Source organism: Haplochromis burtoni, unplaced genomic scaffold, assembly GCF_018398535.1.
Source record: "Haplochromis burtoni strain Fernald_Lab_line unplaced genomic scaffold, NCSU_Asbu1 Contig_6, whole genome shotgun sequence".
NCBI lineage: Eukaryota > Metazoa > Chordata > Actinopteri > Cichliformes > Cichlidae > Haplochromis > Haplochromis burtoni.
The window spans coordinates 4,225,287-4,252,560 of record NW_024582367.1 but is presented as its reverse complement, the minus strand read 5'-3'; the positions used below and the strand labels follow the sequence as shown (position 1 = coordinate 4,252,560).

The window sequence follows — 27,274 nt, the reverse complement described above, 5'->3', positions numbered from 1 at the left end:
ATGGATGCTCGCCTTATCTATTACTGATATGTGAAAACGATAAAAGGAAGCGATAGTAGAAGAACAGCACATATTTGAAAAACGTTGCCACTTTTATTTAAAAAGAAGGAAACGTTTACTCTTATTCTGAAAGTGTGCTCTATTTTCTTCCGGGGGACCGTATCTTAGGGTTCGGATACTTTAGTTGTGGTTTCTAGTGAAGCGTCATGCGCTAACAGCTTAATCTTTCGTGTTTTGGACGGTAGTTACGAAACAACTCCAGAAATATAGCCGTTGAACGTCAGCTTGGTACAAAAGTTCTATTCTTTATATATTATTAACTACACATGCATTAATGCCATTTGCCATGTTTTGTGCTGTGATAGCCACATTTTCGTTATTAGCTATCGGAGACTGATTTGATAGTACCTTTGCCACTGATCCTTTTTTTTGTCTGTGTTAGTAGTATAGCTGTAATGTTAAAGGCTAAAGAGGTTTAACGTGCTGAAATAATGTTAGCTAATGCTAGCTGTAGCTTCATGTTACTATGTTTTTGACAGTGTGCATGCATCCTGTGTAAGCAACTGCCGTAAAGACTGATCATTCCCACCAGCTATCCACAGTTTTTACTCATGACGGACAGAAGCAGCAGCGTGGAGTGGGTTGAGACAACCGAGGAGGTGGTTGTAACTGAGGAGTGCATTCCCATTGAAAACAACCCCCCTGCAGGTACACTATAATGACATTACAAATAACGTTGACATTCAGTGCTGTAATATAGCCTTTAAAATAGTTTCTTTGTTCCTCTTGTGATGCCAGTTTTAGAGCCAGCAGACACGCCAATACAGAAGTTACTGGACGCTGTGGGGCAGGGAGAAAACCCAGATGGTGACGATGGCTTTTGTAAGCAAACCCCATGTTTACTCTTTTGCTATTGCAGTTTAGGTACAACTAATATCCAGCCAGAAATATGTCACAAGCCTGTCCATCGCTACCAAAAGAGCATGTTACAGGGCATTTAACCAAATGGGGGTAGGGATTTATTTGAACCTGTATGTATACTTTTAACCCTTTGTGGATTAGAGAAAATCCAAAATAAACTTGTGCGCCCAATTCTTGTTTTTTAAAGATATATGCTGTACAATCATTTCACCCTGGAAATCGAATAATTCAAAGAAATGTTAAAAGTCAAAAATTAACTTGACATTCAGGCCCGTGATAAGTGTGTCAAAACTTCTGACCACAACTCCAGGACCATTGCTAAGTAAATATAATACGCTTAAATGAAAGTCAAAGTGTTTTGCTATGGTCTTATTCAGTAGTCTTTAAACTTACACATTTCAGTTTTCTATCCCATTAACCTTACCTCTCTGTCTGGTTATATCTTCTTTAGATTTTAATAGGGACACACCTGTAGATCAGTACATATCTTTCTGAGCCACACATTTTTGTCATTTGTAAACTAGAGCTGAACTGTGGAATGTGTTAGATGGATGACTTAGCAGTGGTCTTCCCCATGAGGAGCTAACCTACACAAATATTTGCAGTGTATACACATTCATTCAAAGATTTACTAATATTTAATAATAATAATGACAATATTTGACTGATAATTTGTCACTGTGGTATGTCCAGTAAAAATTACCCCAGATGAGCTTTTTTCCATTTTTTTCCCTTGTTTTTACATTTTTATAGATTGCGAGGAGTGCCTGACTCTCTTCCAGGACCAGAGTGATCCTGACAACATTAATGGCCCATCTTTTATTCTCGATTTTCCAACAAACATGGGCGTCATGCAGAGGGCCCTCCTGACTCTGCCTTTTGGCCTGATGATAGGCAGATCTAGCATTCCCAGTGCAGGGATTGGGGTCCTAAATTATGGGCCTGCAGTGTCTCCTGGAATGCATTTTGGACCATTTGAGGGGGAAGTGACAACAAGGGAGATTGCCATGGCAAGTGACTTCTCATGGGAGGTGAGCTGGGATGTATTAAACCCAAACAATAAAACAAGTTTAAACCTCTTGATGCATATTTTGTTCTTTGTGTGTATTTTGTGACAATATTCCAATTTACTGCAGATTTACAAAGATAAGGATGACTATGACTACATTGATGCTGCCAAAGAATCATACTCAAACTGGATGAGGTATTGAATTATTTTCTGTTGTTTCCTGTTGAATTACAAAATTAATTTTTAATTATATTCGATGAAATAAATCACAGTTTGTACAGCTTGTACATTATTAGAAAATGCTTTTTTTCCCCTCCCTCCTGACACAGGTATGTCAACCATGCCCGTCATAGAGATGAGGCAAATCTGTTGGCAGTCCAGTACAAAGGTAGCATCCTCTTTCACTGCTGTCGCACCATAAATACTGGAGATGAGCTCTTGGTGTGGCCCAGCAGCAAACTTCATGCCCACTTTAGTGATCCTTGGGCCCAGATGTGGTATTTGAAGTTGAATGCAACAGGTACCCTGACTTTGCTAGTCTCAATAGTCCATAAAAGTGATCGTTGTAAGAGCGATAGTCATGTAAAATTTTCCTGACTGTGTTATTTAAAAATTTGATTTATAGTTTGTTTGTTTTTTTGTTGATGTTTTCGCCTTTTTCTCCTAAAATGCAGAGAGTACTGTAACCGGTACAACTCAGATCTTCCTGTGCGCCCACTGTCAGTTGTCTTTCACCACCAAAGCCTTCCTCCAGCGACACACAGAATACTTTCACACGCAGCCTGAAAGTGCTGAAGTAGCTGATGGAGAAAATAATGCCTCCAGTGCTGCAGGATCACTGGTGGTACTGTCTGTTGATCCTCTTGAATCTAAAACATGTGACGATTGCGGAAAGACATTCAAGCAAATACCTCATCTTAGGAGGCACAAGCTTTGTGTTCACTCCAACAAACGCCCCTATTGCTGCCCATATTGCAGGCGAAGCTTTAGCCAGGCATCTGGCTTAATCAGACATCAGTTAGTTCATAGGAAGCAGGCTGTAGGAAAAGCTTCCAATCAGAAGCAAGTCCTCAGCAACAAAGAGAGTGTAACGTCAGAGTCAGAACTTTTAAAAGCAGGAGATTCAGTTGTATCTGAAAAAATTAATGAAAATGAGACCCAACAAGAAGCTATGGATACAACTGAGGCTCCTGAGTCTTGTGCAGGTGAGTCAGAAACACTCCAGTCAAACTGTTTAGATTGTGGTAAGAGTTTCACAAAGGAATCATCCCTCAAAAAGCATAAGGTGACTGTCCATGAGAGGATACGTCCGTACGTCTGCGCTGTTTGTCAGAAATGCTTCGGTCAGTACAATGACCTGACCAGACACCTGCAGCGTCACCAGAAACAGAGTAAAACAAAAACAAATGAGGATCCAGAGGACTCCGACATATTGCCCTTCAGCTGTGGCGAATGTTCACTGGCGTTTTCCTCAGTGGACGACCTTCAGCAGCACATAAATGAACATCACTCTGATGAGAGCACAGCTGAAAATAACGAAGACGATGTAATGCCTGACGGTGAAAGTGTTGAATCGATCCAGAATCCTCCCTCTCAGAGGCCTCAGAGATTTGGAGCTAGATTCAGAGTTTCTGCCATAACTAAGCTCATTGCGCCTAAACGAAGAGCTACCAGTCCTGCTCAGCCTGCGAGGAGCTCCGCTGAACCAGAGGCGGCTTCTGTCCGAAATGGGAAGTTAAAAAAATACAAATGGTTCAGCTGCAATCGCTGTAAACAAACATATGGAAACCCAGATGACCTCAAAGCACATAAATGCACTTTGAGGCAGCACAGATGTGGCCAGTGTGGAGCAACCTTTAATAAGTCTGGTTTCCTGAAAAGGCACGAGCAGATGGTACATGTAGAGGCCAAATCTTACAGCTGCGATCGCTGCGGTAAGGTCTTCACTACACCTAGTAACCTTAAACAGCATCAGAAGAGTAACGCTTGTATGAAGTATCACTGCACGTCTGAGCTCTTCCCATGCTCCTTCTGTCAGTTCTCTTTCACCATGAAGAGCTATCTTATTAAACACATTAAAAGGCACCATCCCGTCGAGTATCTTTCACACTGCGAGTCGGACAGCCTAACGGATCAGCTGGAGGAACAAGAGGGGGGAAAAGAATATACGTGTCCTCACTGTGGCATGAACTGTATGACTGCCAAAGCTTTCAAATCTCACACATGCTTCAGGCAAGTGAAGGTTTTGTACTTGTGTAACGACTGCGGAAAGGGCTTCACAAACCACTACGGTCTGAAACAGCACCAGCGCATCCACACGGGCGAGAAACCGTACAGCTGCCCTCACTGCAGCAAAAGCTTCTCGTACGTCGGTCAGCTCAACGTACATCTCAGGACTCACACCGGGGAGAAGCCCTACCTGTGCACCCACTGCGGGGAGAGCTTTCGGCAGTCGGGAGATCTGAAGAGACACGAGAGAAAGCACACGGGGGTGAAACCGTACAGCTGCCCCGAATGCAGCAAAAGCTTCAGCCGACCGCAGAGTCTCAAAGCTCACCAGATGCTTCACTTGGGACAGAGAATGTTCAAATGCACTCAGTGCGGGAAGAGCTTTTCCCGAAACTATCATCTCAGGAGGCACCATCAGAAGATGCACATTTAGTCTAATCGCATTTTTTTTGAAGACTTTAAATTAAAATGAAATACAGGAGCTTAAATGTGAACTAAATTGCACTTTCCCGCTTGTGTACTTGATGACTTATTGAATGTCCTGTACTTAACATTCTTTTATTTAGTTTTTTTTTTTTTAGTTAAAAAAGGAAAAACACCAACAAATACTTGTCTTTGAGTGTCAAACTGCACTAAAAAATAAACAACAACCAACGTAACCATCACTGTTGACCATTTATTCCACAAAACATACAATGCAAAGCATGTGCACTGTACAAGCCTTAATATTATGAAAATACTCATAACCATGCCTGTTTTTTTTCTTCAATTAAGTAGTCTTAAATTTGTTTTTGTAGTCAGATCTACTACTTTTTTTGTCTTTTCTTGTTTTTTTTACATGACACAGTATAACTTTGTTTATTGGACATTAATTTTTGCATTGCTTTTGTCACTATTTGTCCTTTGTTAGCTCATATTTCCAACTTGACTATATTATAAATATTAAGTAAAATTAAAATATTTCAGTCTGACCTGAACTATACAAACATACTGGTATGACAGTTGACACAAGTAAAACTCAGTTTCATTTAAACTGTGCGTAAACTGAAACAGGTAGAAACCTGGCAGTGTTTTCCATGTGCTACACACAGCGGTGTCAAGTGCAGCTGCTGGTTAGAGAGGAGCTCCTTAAATCTAAAACTTTGCTGCTGGTAACGGCTTCTTTAACTTCCCAGTCCAGTAATGTTTCTTACATCAGTAGTCCTAACTAATTCCAGTTCTACAAGTCCATGACAACATCCATTTGAAGGGGAGGGAAGAGATATCCATTGTTTGTGGCACAGCAGTTGTGGAGGCTTGTTTCCGTGGTCCATTTTTTTCCTTTTTTCTATTTTTTTTTTCTTTTTGATAGAAGTGAGGGGTTGAAACCAGAGGATTAGTCGCTTGTTCGCGAGTCCTAATGTGTAAAAAATACACAAACACGTCTGAAAGGTAGGCAGCAGTTGGTTCTAAAGGTTATGTGACGAGACCCCTACGAAGGTTGGGATACTGTACAGTTTCAAAGACACGTCAGACTTGTTCCCGTTTATTACTCCAATCCAGTGAAGCACCATGTGTTGTCGTCTTCAGTGCGGTCTCCATCCAATTTACACATCTTTGCCACGCAAAATATACGACCCTCGACTCTCATTAGTTTATATTATGTTAAATGTTATGCACATTAAAATTTTTTACAAACCAAACTGATTGTTAAACCACACAGTATCACATCTGTACAAACTCAGAAAAAAATGTCACAAAACTAAGCGAAAGAAAGAAAGGATTTTTGTTTTGTTTTGGCAATTGAAAAGCAACAGCCTGGGCTTTCACAAGAATCACAAATTAAGGGAGAAAATACTGAAGTCTGAAAATGAAAAAGGAACAGTACATCTACGGAGTCCGTTTGTGATGATAAAACTGCTCTTCTTCCCATAAATGCCAACAGAAAAACATGGTTAAAAGGGTTAAGTGGGTGAAATACAAAGCCTGAGGGCACATACAGTATGCGACCACAAATTAAGCTCAAGTTGGACACACGAGATACCCTGCAGTTCGTTGCAAGTACTTAAAACACTCCTTTGTCGGGTGAAGTTCTATATTTATTAGAAAAGGCTTTTATAATGGTTCAGATTTCAGCTCCTCCACTCGGCACTCCAGATCAGCCACCTAAAAGAGAAGAGAGGAAAATGCACTTAAAACAATGAAGCGCTGCTGGAATGTGACTCGTACTGTTTTTGTATTTTTTGGAGATGATGTGTTCTGCTGTGCATTTCTGCTTTCAGTTGGTCCATTGATCTCCACAGCAGATCATCTTCTTCCATAGCATCCTATCCTTAGCTTCCTGCTTTGTCACACCAACCCTCTGAATGTCCTCCTTCACTACATCCATGAACCTCCTCTATGATCTTCTTTTTATCCTCCTGCTTGGCAGCTCCATGTTCAGCATGCTTTGTCAAGAGGCACACAGGAACGATATCTCTATGGCTTGCTGCTTCGTTGTTACACCCATCTCCCTCTCATTTACACTCATGTATTCTGTTTTCTACTAACAAGCAGGGAAAAAATAGGAACTACAGATAAACTTTAGCAAAAGCTTCTTTCCGTCAACGGTTTTAATTCTAAGCAAAATAACGACAGCATTAAAAGCTAAATGACAGCACTATAAAAGGTACAAAGACTCCTCCCTTAATAGTAGAAAACAGTTTTTTTACAGCCATTTTTACAAGAAAATATCAACATTTCAATATTGGAAAATCAGAAGGAGGTCTTGCTTATGAATGAATCTAGTGCAAGTTTTAAATTGCTGGAGGGAGGCAGGAGGATAAACTAGACCGAAGAGAAGCTCTGTATGGGATGTTGGGTCTTTTAATGCAATAAAATCAACCTTAACCTCTAAATCAGCAACAAGGTTTTCCGTTGCATTATACTTCTGCTTCAAACCTTTTTGAAATCCTACACCGTAAGCTGACATGCACTTTCTTAGTAATGCAACCACACAGCAGCTCAATGATAACATACATAAACTCTTTCAACTTCATCACACTTTCTCCAAGTTCCCCAAGACATTTTAAGATTTTCTTGAAACCACAAGCAATTCTGATTAATAGAAGTTTCAAGATCAGATTTGGTCTGGATCAAGCAAAGTGGTGTTTACTCTTGAACGCTTTACAAAATGCTCTGCAAACCTACCAGCACACAGTTGTTGTGTGAATATTATATTAAATGCTAGATGTGAAGATTAAATGTGCACACACTGCCTTGAGGCACCTCGTATACCTGTTCTTGGAGTTGCCCTGACTCCTCTTTCAGAAGGTTGGCCTCAGCCCCAACTTGTGCACAGCGCTGGGTCTCCTTCTTCAGATACTCAATCTCCCTGTTAAAGGAAGAGGATAACAGCATTGGCACTCTGATCTCACAACTCTCTCAGGCTTTTGTACATGTAGTTAAACGGTCTTACTTTTGTTGATACTCCTTGATCAGACGTTTGGCTTTGCTGTATTTGCGCTCCAGGGCCTGATACTGGGCCTGCGTCTCCTTCAGGTGCTCATCCACTGCCTGGCACAGGCTCTGAGCCTCCATCCAATATCCCTCCAGCTTCTCCATTCGCTCCTTGTTCTCCTGCAGGGTTTGCTCCAGCTGGGCCTTGTCCATACGCCAGCGCTGCTTCTCCTGCTCTGCGTGGTGCAGCTGGAAGAAAGCGTGATTCATTCATTTCAATCACATGATGATGTAAACGGACACACTCCTCTGACTCTAAAGATAAGAAATGCTCTTTTGCTTATTCTTAATAGAACCATTACATAAAATATCATGATAATATTCACTTTAAATTACCTTTCTTTTCAGTTGCTGGATCTCAGCCTGGGTGACAGCGTGTTTTATTTGGAGCTATAAAAAAAATCCCAGTGTTACTATTCTAAACACATCTCTAAATATAAGGTGCATTAGTGAAAAAAGTTTTGATTAAAGAAGAAATGTTGTAATTACGACATTCATGGCTCACCTCTTTGTATTTATGGGCCAGCTTCTCAGGGTCTGTCTCCAGAGGCGACATGTCCTCGTTCTCCGCCAAGTCAAACACCTCGATCGCAGTGGGATACGGTGGACTAGCTTCCTCATCATCATCCTCTTCCTCATCTGTGCCGTATTCCCCACCCTGCAGGAATATGGTCAAGGTTAGGACCCCGTTCATAGGCAAAAATCAAGAAAAGAAAAAAAAAGGAGAGCTTATGACTTATATTTTATATATATAGATGAAAGTGCATGTATAGCTAGAGAGTGAGTGAGATTAAAGTTTGTTGTCCTTCTCCTTTGCAGGTAAACAAACTCTTTCAAGTGATACAGAGAAAGCTAAATTTGAATCTGTCAATGTTTCCAGTGCTAAAATATAGTTTTTGCACATATTGGTTTCCAGGAGGGTTTTCAATTTATGCAATTCCTGGAGAAAACCAAATATATTTCTTTAAATTTGTTTAATTAATTTTTGGACATAATGCTAAAGGAAACAAGAAGGTAGAGTGTAATAGTCTTGATGGTGTCGTCCTCTTGTGCTGTGACGCCAAATAGACACTAGATGGTGCACAACTCAAGCAGGCGCCTGTACTTTTCATTACACAACTGCACACCTAATCTTCTTACTGTCCATGAATGGAGGAACTTCCTCTCTGTTATTCTAATGAAACCATAGACAGTTCCTGAGCCTGTTCCGTGTATGTGAATGAAAAGCGAAACAATCTGAGGCATCACTGACAAACTAAAGGGCACAAAAAAGTCCCTCTGCTTAGTCACAACCCTGAGCGGAGCATATTTTCTGATCATGTTTATAATACACTGGATATCACAGTGTGGCTTTTTCTTTTTCACTGTTCATAAAAATAATCACATATTTTTTAATCCTACAGGGAAACCAATATCCTAGAGGGCTAAGTGAGGATTTTAAGGTAGCACTTTGTGCTTAACTGTGAGGCTGTTTACTGATGTCTTTGCTCTGTTAGCTCAGCTTGTGTGGGACTGTGCGTCATCTGCAGTGGTTAAATAATATCTTATGTCCCATTTTTTTTGTATTTGTGCAGAGGGGAGGGGTGAAGCTGGATTAGTAAGCACTTCACCCTCACTTCTCTACTGTGCATGTGCAGATGTTGCTCCATCACCAGTTAAAGAATGATAAACCAGGCGCAGGCAAAGTTTTTATGCTTTGATCCCTACAGTGATGGGATGTGGTAGCTTTGTTACGCTGTGGGGGGGAGACAGTTTCCTGGCATGGTTTTGGTTCACTTGGCCACTTAAGAGGAAGGAATCCCTACAAATCAATTCAAAGTTGTTCTGAGTGATCGCCTTTATCCGGTGATATAACACTCCTACCCTGATGGGCATGCTCGCTTACAAAGTCCACCACCTAGAGCGCAGGAAGGATCACTGAATGGACTGATGAGTATAAAAAGGATGTGAATCATATGCTTTCACCTGATTTTAACTAACAGGGGATTGGGGAATCATGTGTTAGATAACAGTCTTCACCACCATCATGAAAACATCAACTGAGGGATTATCTGTGGGAAGAAATGTGCCCCCTTCCTCACAGACTTACAGAGATGATAATCAACGTGTTTTGTCTTTAGACGCTTCATTAGTAACCTCAGTAATCTTATTGCCCTCTAACCTCTTGTTCATCCATGTACTGGTTGTAGCGCTGCTCCATCATTTCCCTCTGCCAGCGCTCTTGCTCCAAGGTCTGCTGGATGAGCTGGGCCACTTCGCTCTGTTCACCCGGCTTCTCTCGTCCAATCACAAACCTGCATTTAGGCATATATTATTCCACCTCAGCCAGGAACAGAAAACTATGACAAAACCATATATATATGCTGTGATGCTGTATGTATATGCTAAATAATACATGTTGGCCTCTTCTTTGTTCTGAACACTGAGGAGCACAAACACCGGCTCTTTAGGCAGTGAATGTTTTCATTCTTCAGTTAGTATAGCATAATGTATTAATGTAGCTGGAATGCGCTGGCTCTCTGATAACAGAAAATGGCTTCCTGTTTACACTCTAACAAAGATCTTCTCTACATAGTTACCCTCTTGGGTGCACGAATCAAACCCTCAATTCGTCCTCTCTTTTAGCACATTGTACAGATCATTACAGACACTATATTTTCTCTTGATTGACGCTCACAAATGGTAAACTGGGTAAAGGACAGCGAATCATGACAAAGCCACAGATGGTTGTTAAGCCAGCCACTGTAGCCTTTCAATTTCTGCAGCACTGAGAGGTAATTAAATGCTCATAAACACACTTCCTGTCCCAATCTATTTGTCTGCGTGACGTTTGTTTTATGAATAGGTCGGAGCTCTATTGCCCTTCGCCATCACTGCAGCAGATCTATAATGTATGAGCTATCTATGGAGGTCTCTGATCTTCACAAGTCACACAACACTAGCAATTATCCCAACAGCGCAGACCACTAAACCCTGAATTATGAATGAGCATGGATGACAAAAGAAGCACACGGGAACAGTGAGCCATACCAAAAATCCAAAGCGCAAAGGCTACAAATAGACCCTTGGCATTTTGAAATTATACTTTTGATACAAAGTGTTTTGGTTCCTGATAACTGTTTTCAGTGGCTCTGATGTGGAACCTTTGGACTTTATACTGAATGTCTCTAAAAGGAGCTTTTCAATACTAAAGGGTATAATCACGACCCTGGGAGACTGGCGATATAAATCTAAAGTCTGGTGAAGTGAATGGGCAGGATGTGGTAGAAGTAAGCTTTGTGTGAAAAAATGTGCTGTGGGTAAATATCAAAAGGAAATCATCTCCTTCAGGAAGAATGCTTAATGTCAGGGCAACTAGCAATGAAAACACATATCCTGGTCACTGCTAAGGCATTTAGAAAACCACAAAATAGTAGCTACAAAAATACAAGACCATTTAACAAAGACCACAAATTAAAGTAGTTTAATGTACTTTAAATCTATATTACTTTAAAAGTATGGAAGTACTTTAAATACTAACATTAGCAAGTCAATTTACTGACAACAGTCTGATGTTTAGGAGCTTTCAGTGCGTTACATTTGCAGTTGGAATATCTGAGTTCCTAGTCAGAATTTTCACACTTCCAACTTGGAAATTCAAGAACGCCGACCTAATGATTCAAGGTGGTGGTAATGCACGTAAACCGCAGTAAAACTGTACTACTGCTGATATGTATTTGTGACTCATTAAATAACCCAGTACTCTGTGAATATTCCTCATCTGAGGTTTTAAGGGGCAAAAAAAACATGCAATGCACTGTTTTGATAGTGATGCATGAATAGATCTATCTTGCTAGGGAGCAACTTTATTACCAGAATGCATTCAACTCAGTACCAAGTATGTGTCTCCAACTTCCAGGTCAAGTACATTGCAAATGAGTCAAAAAAAAAGTGAAGCCAATAAGGAAATACCCTGCCCCTGCTTTCTTTATAATGGCCAGTAGGGGGCAACTCCATTAGCTGCCACTAGAAAAAGATAGCACATTGCACTTCCTTTTATGACCTCAATAAAACATTTCTGGTACATATATGCTGCAGTTCTAAGTTGTATTCAATAACGTATGCTGTCCTATTTTGTAAATGATGGTCCCATTTGTACTAGAATAGACAGAGTAGGCTGATGCAAAAAGTTGTGCATCATAGTTTGACTGCACCAGTTTTTTTTAACTTAAAATGGTGCTAAAAGGGAAGATTCAGGGGACACCCGAAGACACGACGATGGATCCTCTCAGGATTATGAAAGTCTTAACAAAATGTCTTGGCAATCCATAAAATTGTCGAGATATATCAGTAAAACTGAAATTGATAGCAAACTAGCATTTCTACTTCAACTTCTACTTGTCTACAAAAAAGAAAAAAGGTTTGTTTTGTGATGTAAAACTGATTCAAAGCAAATTGGTTAGTCAGAGAGACTTACTTAACGGTTCCTGAGGTGTTCCTGAGTACAGAGGCGGCAAAGCTTTGGGTGACTCCCACCAAACTGGTCCCATCTACCTCCACAATCAGATCGTTCACCTGGATCCTGAAGCAGACAGTTTAAAGGCTTAAAATTTAGAGGAACAATAAGGCATCCACTCCTGGAACTAACACTACAACTACTAAGGTAACCTCAAGGTGACATTTGATTTACAAAACAAAGGCCTGTTCAACTTCCCTTAATTTCTGACCTGCGATGTTTCAGTTCTGCAGTACATTTTTTTAATCATATCAGGAATATTTAAAGTACGAAGAAACATACCTGCTATCCCTGTGTGCTGCTCCTCCTTCTGTGACAGTCTTCACAAAGATGCCCAGTTTCTCCAGGCCCATGTCAGCCCCTGCACCCATCCCAATAATACTGATGCCCAGGCCGTCACCGTCTGAAAGAAATTAGGCTTGCTGTTACCAAACTGGTATTGTAATCTGTCTGTAACAGACTTGTTGTTGAAGAAGCAACCTTTGGGACTGAAAATGCAGCCAACACAAAAGTAACAGAACCTGCAGTTGTCTGAATGGCCACAAGATAGCTAACATTAGCTAACAACATAACATTCCACCTCTCTTCACTTCTGACTTCAGAACGACGGGATAGCAACAGTCACAATGCTCAAATCGATCTTTTAAAACAGGAATTCATGACCCAGCGCTTGAAGTCAGTGTGGCTATGTCCATGTTTTAATGTACAGTCTATGAATGTGTTATTATGGCATAGCAAAAAGAAATATAGCTGCTTTCAGTGGTCGTAGAAGAGGCTAAATTTTAATAATTCTTCAACTGTGTGCTAATAAATTAGTTAGTGAACCTTTGTTTGCTATCCTCTATAATTTAAACCCACTCAAAGGTGCACTGTAGTTTTTTATTAATTATATTCGCTTAATTTTAAGTAAAGTTTAAATTAAGTTTAACATAACTCGTGTCCTCAAGGCTATACATTTGCTTCCCCCAACATTTGCGCCAGCTTTAATCATATAGAAACCATGTATGGTTACCAGCAAAGTTTACCAGCACGCTCCACAGGGTACCTTAAAATGACTTGCTTACCATAATATATAATAAACCAATATTGTAAAAAATAAATATCAGCTTAAAGTGTTGGATTATAAGTCAGAAAAAAGCGAACACATATTACAGGTGCCTTCTGTTCAAACCTTCTGTTTGTGCAAAGTGAGGGGATAGGAAACCAGAATGGCTCGTTTGAGACTGAGGATTGACTGAGGGGATGCACCAAGGGCTAATATGAGATAGATAATGGTAACGATGAGTCACGCAAATGCACTCTAATAGAGTTCAAGAGTAGAAATATGTAACTGAAAGTCAGAATGAATGCAGGAACAACAAGGAAGGTACACTAAAAACTGTAACTGTAGTTTCTTGATATGTGAGAGGTTAAAAAGATTAGTTGTTGTTTGTTTGTTTGTGTTACCACATAGTTGGGATTTAAGATTTCTAAAGAAAGCCCAATCTATGTCACGATGACGCATCATAAGCTTTTTCATCTGTTGAATTTGGGGATTTTCAACCTGACATCAGCATTCTGTGCAAACTACAACTGAGTTTTAGTGCATAAGTTTCTTTGTACCTTGAGGACAAAAAAAAAAAAGCTCTGACCTTCATGTGATCTTGAAAAAATAAAACATTAGTTTTGTTGACGTCTGTGACGTCAAAGTTAGATGATAATCAATATAACACCTAGATTCCTCCCAGAGGCGTTATGTGCTGATTTAGCGTATTCTTTTTTTCAAGCACTGTTTCTTTTTTATTTCAGCTTCTATTCTATCATGATCTAATTAATGTAGAGCGTGCACACCGCAACACCTATAAAGAACACTGCTACATATGGTAACCCACGTAATCTGCCCTATACACAAGTCTTCTACACACATAGAAATGCACTATGATGTTACATGGATACTGCAAATCTGTAAGTCATTGGGGAGAGCAGAAGGCAGCTGGTGAACCCTGCAGGTCTTTTAAAGTAGGACTTTTTTTAATTGCTTCGGAGATGGGAGCCAAATGGGAGCTTGATCATTCAAATACAGAACCTTACATTTGTGGGTTTTTTGTATTCTCTTTCTTAGCAAGGTGCAAAGAAGCCTCAGGCAAGTCAAAGTACAGTAAATGCTTAGAATTATTTATATGCCCGAAGTAAAGTGCAGATTTTACAGAAAGAATTTGTATAAATACTCGACTGGTTAGAAAAAAAACAGGGTTTAGTTCTGATACCTTTCTCCAGCTCCACAGGGAATAGGTCCAGCCTCTCCACTCTTTTCTCCAGCTCATACTCAGCAGACGCTGCCATTGGATCCACATCTTCATTGCGTCTGTCATAGTCCTCGTTGGAATAGGTGGCAAACACCTGTAGGATGAGACAGTGACAAGATCAGACTGAGAATCACACTTACATCAAGTCTCTGCAAGGCGGAGCAGATTTTTGCTAGCATCTATTCCTGTTCAGAATTTGTTTGTTGTTGAAACGGGACATTTGTGAGTCACAGTTGTTTTGGGATTTTTTGTTTTGAAAAGAAAATGTTCAAAATTATGGCAAATTATTTGTTTTCTTGGCAAAAATTAGATCCACGCTTAGGCCTGTTCGATATAACGATATATATCGGATGACTATATAAAAACGTCTATCGTTTGTTTACAGCAATATTTTTTCATCGTTTTGATGGTCACTGTAGTAGCTATATAAATTTCTTAAAGTTCTATCTTTCTCTTATATTTAAAATAACCACACTATGGATGGACAAGTGCCAGTTTTTACGTGTTGTAGTTAGCAACAAAACTGCAGTCCGCTTGTTTGTTTTCCACGTAAGCCTTTCACAATAAAGCTCAAGATCCTGTTGAGACTTTTCAAAATAAACTGAATCACGGGAAAGAGTATGCAGAGAGTTTACGGATGAAAAGCAAAAAAGAGCCGTCAGGTGCTAAAAATAAACATTAGGCTCAAACTTTGAAAGAACTTATGTCTAAAAATGTATAGTTTCATGCATGGTTAAAACACAGGTAAAGGACGCCCAACTGGAAAAACTTCACGCAAGTCGAGATGCCCAAGATTCACAGAATTTACAGAAAATATTACATTTTTGTGATTTATATCCTTGTCAGGACGATAAATGTCTTATATCGGGATATGAGATTTTGGTTTTATCGCACAGCCATATCCACGCTTCACGCCACTGTCATTGTTGCCTAATAAACCTCCTTATAACTGGCCTCTGTGATATAGAGAGATAGATAGATATCCTTTCTTTCTAGACAAGTCTTTCTTTTCCTTGGAGCCATGGTGTCTTATCACTCTTCCTGCACATACTCCAAATATAGTAACTGCTGCTGTCACCAGAATCACTTCCTGTGCACCCTGAGGAGCAGTGATTCGTTTTGTTTTTTTTGTTTTTTTACTTTTTATTGCATTTGTGTATTAACAGGTAAAAGAGTGGGCAGATTGCAGAATGACGTGACTACAGATACTTAAATTCAAACTACTGAACGGTTCAGTTAATATCAGTTACACGTGCTTTGTGGAAGATGACTTACAGAGTCACAGAAAGGCAAGAGAGGAAGTACTGGAGGAAACAGGACCATTACTCACAGGAAACTGACTCTAATCTGAGTATTTTTTTTTCTCCCCCACATTTCTTGCACCGGTGCTCAAAATCCTTTCTAACAGCTTTATGTTCCACCACCACCAGCTGACTACTATGCCATGTTCATAGCCACTTAAATCACCTTTCTTTTTCACTCTGATACTTATTTGGAGCTCTAAACCATGTCCACATGGCACTGAGCTAAAGTTAAAAGACACACACACAGTGGTCAGTAAGCTTATATATAATATTTCTGTTTGATTTCTTTAGAAAATCCAGCTTAAGCTAACACAAGTTAAAATTAATATGATCTATTCAGAGAAATGACTCTTTCTAAATCACCTTCACTGATTTACATCATTCCATTGAGGACAGCAATTTAATGGATTGAAAAAAGCTTAAGATCACTACTTAGAGGTTTTGGATGCGTAAGTAGCTGAGACAGACAAGATGGCTTCATGGTTCGATAATAACTGACCAACACTGTTAATGCGGACATAATGCAATTCAAATGTATTGACATTTTCAACTGAGACAGCCACAGCATTTAGTCCGAGCTGTATTGTTTCACAGCAGTCATCTGTATCAAACAGACTAATGAGAAAATAAATAAATAAAAATCAATCACAACCACTGAAGTTGCTCTTATGAAGACAGGGGCCTCTGTTTTCAGGGCTCAACTTCCCACATTCACTCTGGTCTAACAGCATGACAGTTTACATAACCACCCCCAGCATGCTAATGGAGGCCTTCTGCAGCTGCTGCTCACAGGCCTCACATAGGCACAAACACACACACACACACAGGGAGAAAGAGAGAGCCCAATCTTTAAAAGCCTCACTTTCAGTCTTCCAGGGTGATTATGTATGCACCACCTTGCATGCTCCGCTGGCTACACTAATTCAGTGCTGGACCTTCTCCTTTTACACATTCTTTGATTTATTTTATCAACTTTTCTCTCCACAATCTTTGTTCCCTCTTCTGCAACACTTTCACACTGTTTCCTCAAGCCTTGGTTTGCTTTATTCAATGCATCTCTTGCATGTCGCCGGCCTGTTTAGCTTGTCCATCTGTGTTACAGAAGTAGCATCTCGTAGCTTCCGTGCTGCTCTTCAGTCCTACAGTATGGGGCCCCGTCTCCGTGGCAACCCCACAGTAAAGAGCCTGTCAGTTTTCTGACAGCTCCTTTGAAATGTAGCCAGCCCCTCCTCTCTTAAATTTATTCAGTATCATTGTATTCTCTTACATCATTGAGCACTGTACAAGCTTCTGCTATACTTTTGGGCTGTCCTTACCCATAACAATAGAGTTTAAAATGTAATCGCCTTGAGTTAAATCTCTCCCCATCACTGTCAGATCACGCAAGCAATGACATGGATGATTTTTTCTTTTGATTTTTTTTTTTTTTTTTTTTTTTTGGGGGGGGGGGGGGGGGGGCTAATTATGGCATAAAAATTACAATTTGCTTTAGAGTTCAGTTAGTGTCGATTATTCTATTCGTTTCTCAGGGAAGAATTAGTTCAGTACAAATACTGTCTATAAAAGATGGATACAGTAATTGTGATTTTTGTTTTGTTTTTTTTGGTTTTTTAAGGTGGAAGTGACAATATTTGTTTTGGTACCAGGCTGTAAAGATGTTACTTTTATAGCTGAAACTAGCCATTTTAACATTGCACTTTATTGGGATTGACTCAGTTTTACAGTGAGCCTCAACCGGCCATCTTATGATTACTGAGTTCCACACTAGTTGGATTTTTCATGGAGGTTGCCACTTGTTTTAGTATTTTTGGAAAAACATTGTGACATCTGGGTACTGAATATAAAGTTATGACCAGCAGCAGGTTTGCTTACTTGAACACAAAAACTAGAAACCACAATTATGGCCCCATAATAAAGTAGTAACACATGAATATTTTTAAAAACTGCTTCTTGAGCAGCTGCAGACGGTACCCCAGATAGTTTTTTCTTTCTCTTTTTTACCATTTACATTTATGCTAAGCTAAGCAACTCTTGGCTGTGGCTTCATACTGACCCTGCAGGCATGAACGGTATCAATCTACCAATCTTCTCATGTAATACTCAGAAAAAAGAAAAAAAAAGCAAATAAGCATAGTTCCCATTGTCCTGGGCTTTTCATTTAACTGACCACAAAACCTATAAATATCCATAAATGCTCATTATTTAGTGGGTCCAACTTCCAAAGTAGACAAATTGCTGTATTTTATACTATTTTGTAAATAAAACACTCAATCAAAAAAGGAATGGAGTAAAGACTAATTAGGTTCAGCAGTTCTAAAACCATTAGATACACTGCTGTTACACTTTACTCTGTGAATCCCATCAGATTTAAACTCACAATAGTTAGCATGGGAGAAGAACTTAAGTCAGATGACTTCTGATTTAGGTTACCTTTGTATTTAGACGGATTAACAGAATGTGGATTAAGCGGCCAAAAAAAATACACCGTTTGCAAGTAACAGAGTGTAAAACAACAACAGAGACCTCTGAGCACCAGTGTGACACTTTCACGTGGCACTGCATCACCCCTTGAGTTTAAAGATCAATAGGTCACAGCTGATGGTCTGTGAAGCCCTCAATTTACACCCATGATACTGGAAAACATCAAAGACAGAAGACTGAGCGACTCTATTTTACTGCAATTGTAATAAATGATCACCACTGTAGTTGTGCTGTGCATTGCAGCTATTGGAGAAACTGGCCATGGTATAAGTCAAGCTACAGTATCATCCTTGACTGACAGAATGACCTCTCGCTTCCAGCAGGAAGTCTATCTCCCTCCTTACAGACAGACTAATTGGGATTCTCCACGATACAACCTCTGACCTCGCTTTACCTAAGCACGCAGAGTTGTAGATGAACTCTACGAACAGTGAGGTGGCTATCTTGGGAAGACAAACATTGGGATTAAAGGCAGTGTGGTGGGAGGGGGGGTGTGGTAGAGAAGGACGCTGTTCCAGTTGTGGCAGATAGTAGGTCAGAGGAGCTAACAGATGGCCAGGAAACTCCCTTCCTCCCTCCCTCTGCTACCAGCCGCCTCGGATGTCCTACAAAAGCTCCATGGGCAGAAAACTACAGCCACTCACCAGCTTAGAGATTGTGTTTGTGTCTATACAGAGCACCTATTTGGGATTGTAAAGGGTATTAAAAAGCAGCCAGTAAGTGACGACAACCATTTTACAACGCTGTTGTCATGACACCAAAATGGCCAAATGATACAGCTGCCACGCCATGCCTCTGCTCTGCTCCAGTGTGGTTGCATCTTGATGCCCCTCTGGCTACAGTGTGATTGGATAACGCTGTGGTGTTAACTAGCAAGCCCGTAACCCACACCCCACCACCCCCACTGCCCACAGCAGCACGTCAACTGCTGTTTCTTTCCCTCTTGACTCCAAAAACTGTTCTAATTTTGGATGGAGCGAATAGGATGTGTGTAGGTGGTGCCACTGGTTTTTCCTAAAAGAGTGTTTCCACTCTCGTTGCATTCAGCAAAAAAAACAAAAAAAAAAAGCTTTCCAGCATTTTTTTGCTCATACTAGGCTTTGCATGTGCGACGTACAGTTTTCTCAATTTCTAGCTAAATGCAAAAGTTCATTACCATGCACTGATATATGAATGCCTCAATTTTCCCTGTATACGAATATGTGCGCAGTAATTAATCCATGCTTAATAAAGCTGTCAAAATTAAGCGTATGTTACACTTTTCCTCCTAAAGATTAATGACGCCACTATCTAAACTAACATAGGTTAAACAAGTGGCAGGTAATTGCTTCTAAATCCTACTAAAATTGGGGGTTAATCCACATGCCAGATGTGCACCATGCAGACAGAAAATAAGGATGTGGCTCTGGCAGCGATCACGTTTGACCAGTCTTCTCTTGCCAATAAAATGGATATGGTCAGCTCGTCATAGTAATGTTTGCATGGCACCAAAGCCCATCTATTTTGGCAGAACAATTTTTGGTCAGCAGTCATGTTTAGGCTTAGCGCTAACGCTGGAGAGAGGCACGGCAATATGAAAATAAGGTCAGCACAGAGGGCTGAATGGCATTACACTATACAGAAGGATACAACAACTAAACTCTGTAACTATATATATTTTATTATGTTGTGTTTATGTTGGATATATGTTTTATTATGTTACCATATCATACTGATTACATTTGTTATGACATTTTCTTTTGTATCCCTATGGCTCTTTTTTACATACAGACTTAGTTTGGGGTTTTTTCCCTTTTTGCTAAAGCATATAGTTTAGCCAGATCAGGTGACTCTGAATCCTCCCTTAGTTATGCTGCGATAGGTGTAGGCTGCTGGGGGATTCCCATGATGCATTGAGTATTTGTTCTTCAGTCGCCTTTTTCACTCACTGTGTATTAATAGATCTCTCTGCATTTAATTATTACTTGTTATTAATCGCTGGCTCTCTTCCACAGCATGTCTTTTTTCCAGCCTTCCTTTTCTCACTTAACCAGTCAAGGAATTGTGAAAAAAAAACCTCTTTTAAAAGCATATTAACTAGCAGCACCATTACTCAAGGAGGAAAACCGTTTCCATTCTTCCATTCTATATTTTCTGGTATTAATAAAAACATAAAATAACAATCATCCTAACTACAGGACCAATAAAGCCTGAGAAAGACAAATATACATGTTCAGCCATCCATACAGCACGGTTGGCGCCTCACATGTCACTGTAACCAACGCCTGTCATTTTTTGGACAAGATGATGGCAGGCGGGACAAGACAAAACAGTTTCAGACATCATGAGCGAGACGTTGCGTAATGTGGCTTGTCGCAGTAACCTGAACGAGTGGGCACATCACATAAATGCTTGCAGCCCACCACCAACCAGTGCAGGGCCGAGAAGTGGGGCAGTCTGACCTTGCTGATAATCTGTCTGGTCTTCCACTCCTCCTGGCTGTGAGTAATGCACTGTATGAAATACTGCAGGCCTGCTGAGTCAAAGTGATAGACAGTTTGAGGATACCTTAACATATGGTTACCTCTCCATGGGCAGTTCCCTTATTGGATGATCTCTGTGGTGCATTTAGGGTAGTCTGTATTTTGTGTTTTGTGGCAGAGACTTTAAAGCAGCAACACCTCCTTCTATGTTTGTCAAAATTCAACACCCTCTGTTTATTACCTTATAAGTACAGTCATCGTTTGTGTTAATAACACAGTGTGAAAGAAAATCATAGGTGTTCTCTGAGCAGGCTGGTGAGACTGAGGAGCGTAGGCAGAGACCTAGAAGAAAGAGTCCAGGTTGGTGGTGCAGAAGGACAAAATGTTTAGGAGTAGGTGAGGTGAGGGGTAAGCAAGGTGGCAAATAAATCTGCTTATTCATGGATTGGAGGAGACACAGCCCAAATCTAGTGGAGATTATCTCTCTTTTTTGAGGGGCAAAAAGCTCCCCCTGCACAGTGGGATAAATAATTAAAAATCACAACAAGCTAGGGGGCTAAGCGGTCAGGCTAAATACACCGAGTAATATAGAATTGAGTCAAAACAAACAAGCTAAAGAAATAAATAAGACATGAGAAGCAGCTTCCTGTGTTCGACAAAAGAGGCGGCCCTGAAAAGCGAGGCAGGTCTGTGATGATAACAATGCTGCTATTTTTACTAGCAGCAGCAGACTGGTGACAAAGAGCGAAAGGGAGAAAAGAAGGAGCAGGAGAAAGAGTGTGAGGAGGAGCAAACAAAGAATGCAGTGTGAACTCTACCCGAAGCAGATCTGCTATTTTTGCCACTTTGAGAGGACACGGACAGAAAGACAGACAGATGGAGGGGAACAATCAGTATGAATCGGAGACAGAGAAAGGCATGCATGCAGACGTCCAACCGCTGTCACCACAACAAGACTTAATTGTGACCAAAAGCTGCACTGTTGCTCAGACGAGAAATATGCGCTAAAAATGAGCACTTCCTGTTTGGCAGTGAAACTAAGTGACAGTGTGACTTAAGAGCTGGCTGTTATGCACTCGCATGACATTTGAGCTGCATAATAACGCCCCTCCCATTTGACCTCGCATCCCCCTTACTCTCATCCACCCCTGCATCAATCTCCATAACAAAGGCCACACTGATACAGTGTGAAAGGACTCAGTAGGAGGTTTTTTTTCTTCACTGACCGCTGCAGGGTCACAACGAAATTCTCCTCTTTATCAAAGTCGTGACTTACAGCTTTTATCACACCGTAGATAATGCCTCCTCCTGGTAACCACGCTTGATCTCATGAGGATAAAATAATGTTGAAAGTGTGTTTTCTTCTCTATTGCACTTGCATGACAGGCACAGCAAGCCCACAAATGACTTGTATGTGATTTATGGGACAAAGCTGATTTCTAGGCATTTGCTCAATATATTAGAGCTTAATAGTGACACATAATCACACATCACTATTGGTATAATTGCTGTTCGGGAGTAACTATGTAATTTAATGTCTCAATTAATGTTACTGTGATTGGTTACAATATGTAATGAAATTACAGTTACCAATCGAATTGTCCATTATTACTAAGGGTTATATTCTTTACACAAGAAGGCTTACTCCACATGTAGAATATATCATTATTCTCACTGCATTAATTCCTTCTTTTGACATATTTCCAGAAAAAGCCAGTCAGCAAATCCAATGCAATGCCATCTAGGATAACATAGCTAATAAAGCGCTGTCTCTCCAGACAGGCTCCATTCCTCTCAAAGTTTGAGCATTGTTTTTGATTGGTTCTTCTTTTTGAATGTGCACTGTTTCAAATCAGCCAGTCTAATCAGTGTGTCTGACTCTGATCATTCCAAGGTGGGTGGATATGTCCTTGGAAAAGAATCTTTAGTGCTGGAAGATTAACAAACCAGATCAGGGCTCTAACATTATAAACGAAAGCTTGTTTTCTACCATTAAAATGTTAGGCCTAATTTCACCTTTAACAGAATAACTAGTAATTTGTAGACAATCAGATTTCACACATGTGTCAGTTACCATATATGAAAAGACGTTCTCCAAATTTTTGGAATGTGCATAAAACACTGCATTACACACAGAATTATGCTTCACTGAGTCTTTCTCACTGGATCACAGTGCATTGTGTGCATCCTTGAGGCCTGACAAACATCTGCAGAGCTGATTTTTTTTTCAAGTATATTCCATAACTTGTGTTGTTTATATTCTTCAGTAATCTTCTCTTCCGTTATCTGACAGATTGCTACAATTTTGGGTTCATTACCACGAACAACTGTTTCTCGATGAAATGGTTTGAAACCACTGGATATATTTAATAATGTCACTCGTATGAGCTTGTGAAGGTAGAAAGCAGGTGCAAAAACAAAGCTTCCAGAGCACCACTGGTGGCCTTTAATTGTACACTTTTTAATTTTATATTGTAATATTTGTCATTAAGCTTATTTTCTCAGTTTGTTTTCTTTAGCTTATTTAGCTTAGAAATATCTGCATTGATCCAACACATATATGTGCAGTCCTTAGCAGTCTTTCATTAATTCCAATATTTGATGTATATGTTGTTAGTATCTATGTCAGGTTGGTTTTTAAACTATAATATTCAAATGTCAGGGTGCAGAAACTGGGTGGTTCTGGACAATGTGCAGCGATAAGAGAAAATTTGGACTTGACAAGCCATGAAATGGTACAGGAGAGCCTTTCTGTGAGAAGTAATGTGTGTGACACAAAGTGTCAGGGCCCACTTTAGCTTGCAGAGTTGCTGTATGCCTTGGACCTCAAGGCAGAGCAAAGCAGCAACACTGAACTGGAGAGAGTCTGATGCTCCTCTCCGGATCATTACACCGCCCCCAGACAACGAGAGACACTTCAAATCAACTCGTCCTCCTCCTCCTTCTCGTCTGTCCTATTCTCTCATTGCACCGGTCCAAGAAGAGATTACAGTGCTCTTTTTTTTCTCACTTCCTCTGTCTTTATCTCACACACAATCACAAATACAGCATCCGATGACCTTTCATTTTCCACAGTACAATATCCACTTCTCTAAAAATGGGGATAATTATCCAGGCCTGCCAGGTCTGTTTTACCCCCCCCCAAAAAAAAGGCAATTATTTACAAAAGCAGCTCCTGCTGCATTTCAGTATCTACGTTGAGGCACTTTTGGGGCCCATGTCAGCTGCACAGTAGGAATGCAGGCCCATCCATTAGCAACTGGCTGCTGGGGAGGAGGGTGTTAGTAGTGTGCAAAGCCCTGTGTTGAAACAGGCTAAAATCAAAATGTCAGCACTGGTGTGACACTGGCAGAGGCTGAGCGAGTTCATTAAAAAAGCTGACAGTGGCACTGGCTATGACTGTAACACAGCAGATAAGCTTTAAGGTCAAGTTCAACAAGCCTCTAAAGACACAGGATGAAAAGAAAATCCCACACCACAACATAATTACAATTCAGAAATCAGCACACAAGCCTGATTAATAAACAAGGTTCTGGGGGTACAATGTGACAGCAAACACCTCCATGTTCTAGCTACAGTTCTTTCTGTTAATTCAGGGTGTTTTTACACTTCACATTTCCTCACCTGGATGGGCTCTGCGCTGAAGCGAATCTTTCTTGAAGGGGGTGGATCCTCTTCCACAGGCAGCCCTGAAATCTCCACACAGCTGGACTCTGGCTCATAGCGGTCATCGCCCTCGTCTTCCTCCTCATCCTTCTGGCTTCCTTCAAAGTCCTCCCCCACCGCACTGTAGGTACTGATATCCACAGAGTCCCGGCCCGACTGTTCTTCTCTGAGAGTCCTGTCTTCCTCCTCCTCTGTATTTTTGTCCCCATCCTGCCTGACCATGTCTGCACTTTTTGGAGAGCTTCGCTTCTCTGAGGCAGTTTCTCCATTCTGCACCGACATGTGGATGTCACCTTGCAGTATTGTGCTGCTGGGCTCGCTGGTCCCAGAGTGTTCCTCAGGTTTAACATCAACTTTGGCCTCGACACCTGCATCTGAAACGGTCTTTTCTCTCTGTTCATTCGGCTCTCCTACATTACTGTAAAGTTCAGTAGTTGGGGCACACTGGCCACCATTAACGCTTTCAGATGGAGGAGTCACCCTTCCTCTGGAGCCCCTTGGAGGTGTCTCCTGTCCCTTCTGAATGCTTATCTCATCCCCTTGGTTGCCTGATGCAAAGGCACTGACCCTCTTTGTGATTATCTTGGAATTCAACACGCCTACCTTGGTGCTGACCCCTCTGGAAGGGAGTGGTGGTGTAGAGGAGAGACGGTGGAGGTTGTTCCGGAGCTCGGCTGCCCGTTCAAACACAGCACTGAGCTGGCTGACTGTAGGGGACACTGCTTCACTAGTGTCCAGGCTGTCCAGGGACTCTGTGCTGCCATTAAAACGGGCCACCATATCCAACCTGCCATCCTGAAAGCTAGAGGCCTTATCTGCCTTCAATAACACCCTGGTTGTAGCCAGCTTCTCCTGCTGCAGTTTTTCCTGCTGCAGCTTCTCCTGCTGCAGTTTCTCCTGCTGCAGCTTCTCCTGCTGCAGTTTCTCCTGCTGCTGCTTCTCCTCAAAGATGCGGCGGGTCTCCTGTAGCTTGGAGTAGCTGGGCGAGGAGGCCCGCTGGTGCCCATTCTCCGGTTTTGTGTCGAACTTGCTGACGCGCTCGGACACGGTGGATCCGAGCTTCAGCAGCGCGCTGTGATCCACGTTCTCGTTCAGGCTACCGGCTCTGGGCAGGGAAAGGCGCACCGATTTGTCGGCGATCCTGGCGTTGTCCTCACCCTCTGCGTCGGCCGGGGATGTGGTCTGCATCTGCTGGAACATGTTCTTGATACGGTGCACATTAGAGCCGTACCTGCGCCCTCGGGGGCCCTCCTGCATGTCCCCATTTGCAGCATTGTCTTTAACGGGCTTCAGGGCCTGCATCCCCGCCTCGTACGCGTTCCTGTGCGGGGATGGGCTCCTGAGCGTGGAGCCAGAGCCGGTGCTCTTGGATGTGGATTCGGTCTTCATCATGGTCAGTCAAGCGTCGCAACTGATGCTCAACGACGGCATGTCTCCTTTCTCAACTCCCGGTGGCAAATCTGTATTATCCACCAGCAGCCGATCCCAGCGAGGTGGCGCCCAGACTAGACCGGCAGATGGAGAGAAACAAAAACAACAGATCGCATTAAAGGCCTGCCTGCATCCGCTGCAATTCTCGTCTAGTGTAGCGGAGAAAGTGAGCGCGATGCATCTGTCAATAGCTCGTTTGTAGTTACAACAATGCGAGCCTGACCTTCTCAGATAATTGCATTAGTTACTGAAAATGTTTGCACAGAAAAACAGAAGAGTAATGAGCCGCGGATTTACCGCAGCTGACGACAGATTGCTTACGTTTAATCCCTTTTTAGAGGCAGCATCATTTTGATCTCTTCATTCTGTGAGCTGCAGATTTCTGGTCCTCTCGTAGCGGCAGACTGCTGCTGCTGCATGGAGGGGGGAATGCATGGGTCATAGTGCCCGTCTGCTCCTAATTCTTTGACCATTAAACGAATACGATCTTCATTTACAATATTTGGCGGAGGTGCATTAATTATAGCTACTATGTTACAGTGAGTGGTGTGGTTTTCATTCCCGCTACAAAAAAGCAGTCATTCCAAGGAAGAAGCGATACGCAATGCTACTCTAAGGAAGAGGAAGAAAAAAAACATAACATATAATTTAAAAATATATATTTTAAAAAAATTATGATTTCTTTTTAACCTAATGAGGCTGTGGTGGCACACTATACAAAAAAGACGGACGCCCCGAATGTTTTTTTTCTCGTATTTTTTAAACCCCTCCCCCTCCACTAAAAGGAAATCCCTAATAAAGCAGTCCAGAGGCAGCTTTTTACACTAAATAAATGTATCTGTAAAGTATAAAATATGGATACTTACCGTTTCGTTACGAAAAATAATAAAACTGAAGTCGCGGTCTTTTTCGTTCAACCAGCGATAGGACCCAGTGACACCTCACTCACGTCAAATCTCCTTGGCCAATAACACATCCGTTATTTGCAGGACACATTGCTGCTTCCTGCATCCTACATCTGCGCCGATAGATATTTTAAACGTTATTACCGAGCGTAGACAAAGCATTTCCTTTTTCTTTTTTTTTCTTTTTTTTTCTTTTTTTTTGAAGGCTTTGAACTTGCCCACGTAGTCTCGGTTTCAAAAGTCGTTTGGGGTTTGTTTTGTTTTATCTGCAAGGCCGACCCATTCATGCAGCTGCCTCAATACATAGACAAGAAGAGTGTAATGTACTTGTTTACATGGGTTAACTGTCATGGTGAATATTAGTCACTGAAAAATGGCTGAGGCGATGTTAAACAAGGCGGTAGTGCCACCTAGCCAGTGTTCTCATCTGACTGTGTTACTGGTGGGTTTTGCAAAGTAATGACCAGCTGAAGAAACATTGACACAAATAAACTCAGTACATAAAATTAAAATATATTTAAAATATATTTAATTCTGTCCAGTGTGTTAAAAAGCTTTTAGTTGTGTACTTTTGTACTTTTAACTTTTTATTCATTTTTAACCCAACCC

At 41.1% G+C, this 27,274-nt stretch overlaps 2 protein-coding genes across 4 annotated transcripts; one reads left to right on the top strand and one right to left on the bottom strand.

The window, feature by feature from the left end:
• The first annotated feature begins 93 nt into the window (after nt 1–93).
• On the top strand, nt 94–8,348 carry prdm9 (PR domain containing 9). 2 transcript variants are annotated; one of them, XM_005913561.3, is made up of 7 exons: nt 94–288; nt 540–708; nt 799–882; nt 1,675–1,952; nt 2,058–2,125; nt 2,260–2,450; nt 2,605–8,348. In XM_005913561.3, exons 2-7 carry the CDS (start codon nt 612–614, stop codon nt 4,590–4,592), a joined length of 2,706 nt encoding a protein of 901 aa, XP_005913623.1. In that variant the 5' UTR covers nt 94–288; nt 540–611; the 3' UTR covers nt 4,593–8,348. The 2 variants fall into 2 exon arrangements, with proteins under 2 accessions (XP_005913623.1, XP_005913622.1); XM_005913560.3 differs by having other exon boundaries at nt 95–288; nt 593–708.
• Nucleotides 4,822–26,838, bottom strand: ppp1r9bb (protein phosphatase 1, regulatory subunit 9Bb). 2 transcript variants are annotated; one of them, XM_005913559.2, is made up of 11 exons: nt 26,627–26,838; nt 24,288–25,834; nt 14,378–14,510; nt 12,414–12,534; nt 12,093–12,197; nt 9,798–9,930; nt 8,142–8,294; nt 7,973–8,026; nt 7,596–7,825; nt 7,415–7,511; nt 4,822–6,304 (listed from the first exon to the last, which is right to left on the bottom strand). In XM_005913559.2, exons 2-11 carry the CDS (start codon nt 25,719–25,721, stop codon nt 6,254–6,256), a joined length of 2,511 nt encoding a protein of 836 aa, XP_005913621.1. In that variant the 5' UTR covers nt 25,722–25,834; nt 26,627–26,838; the 3' UTR covers nt 4,822–6,253. The 2 variants fall into 2 exon arrangements, with proteins under 2 accessions (XP_005913621.1, XP_005913620.1); XM_005913558.3 differs by lacking the exon at nt 26,627–26,838 and adding an exon at nt 26,082–26,378.
• Between the last annotated feature and the right edge of the window lie 436 nt (nt 26,839–27,274).

Excerpts from the sequence above, each read along its gene's own strand:
- prdm9 (XM_005913561.3), top strand. The coding sequence starts at position 612 with ATGACGGACAGAAGCAGCAGCGTGGAGTGGGTTGAGACAACCGAGGAG. Across the intron at positions 883-1,674 it reads AGATGGTGACGATGGCTTTT|ATTGCGAGGAGTGCCTGACT; the intron begins GTAAGCAAACCC and ends ACATTTTTATAG. Across the intron at positions 1,953-2,057 it reads CAAGTGACTTCTCATGGGAG|ATTTACAAAGATAAGGATGA; the intron begins GTGAGCTGGGAT and ends AATTTACTGCAG.
- ppp1r9bb (XM_005913559.2), bottom strand. The coding sequence starts at position 25,721 with ATGATGAAGACCGAATCCACATCCAAGAGCACCGGCTCTGGCTCCACG. Across the intron at positions 12,535-14,377 it reads CCCTGTGGAGCTGGAGAAAG|ACGGTGACGGCCTGGGCATC; the intron begins GTATCAGAACTA and ends AATTTCTTTCAG. Across the intron at positions 8,295-9,797 it reads AGTACATGGATGAACAAGAG|GGTGGGGAATACGGCACAGA; the intron begins GTTAGAGGGCAA and ends ATATTCCTGCAG.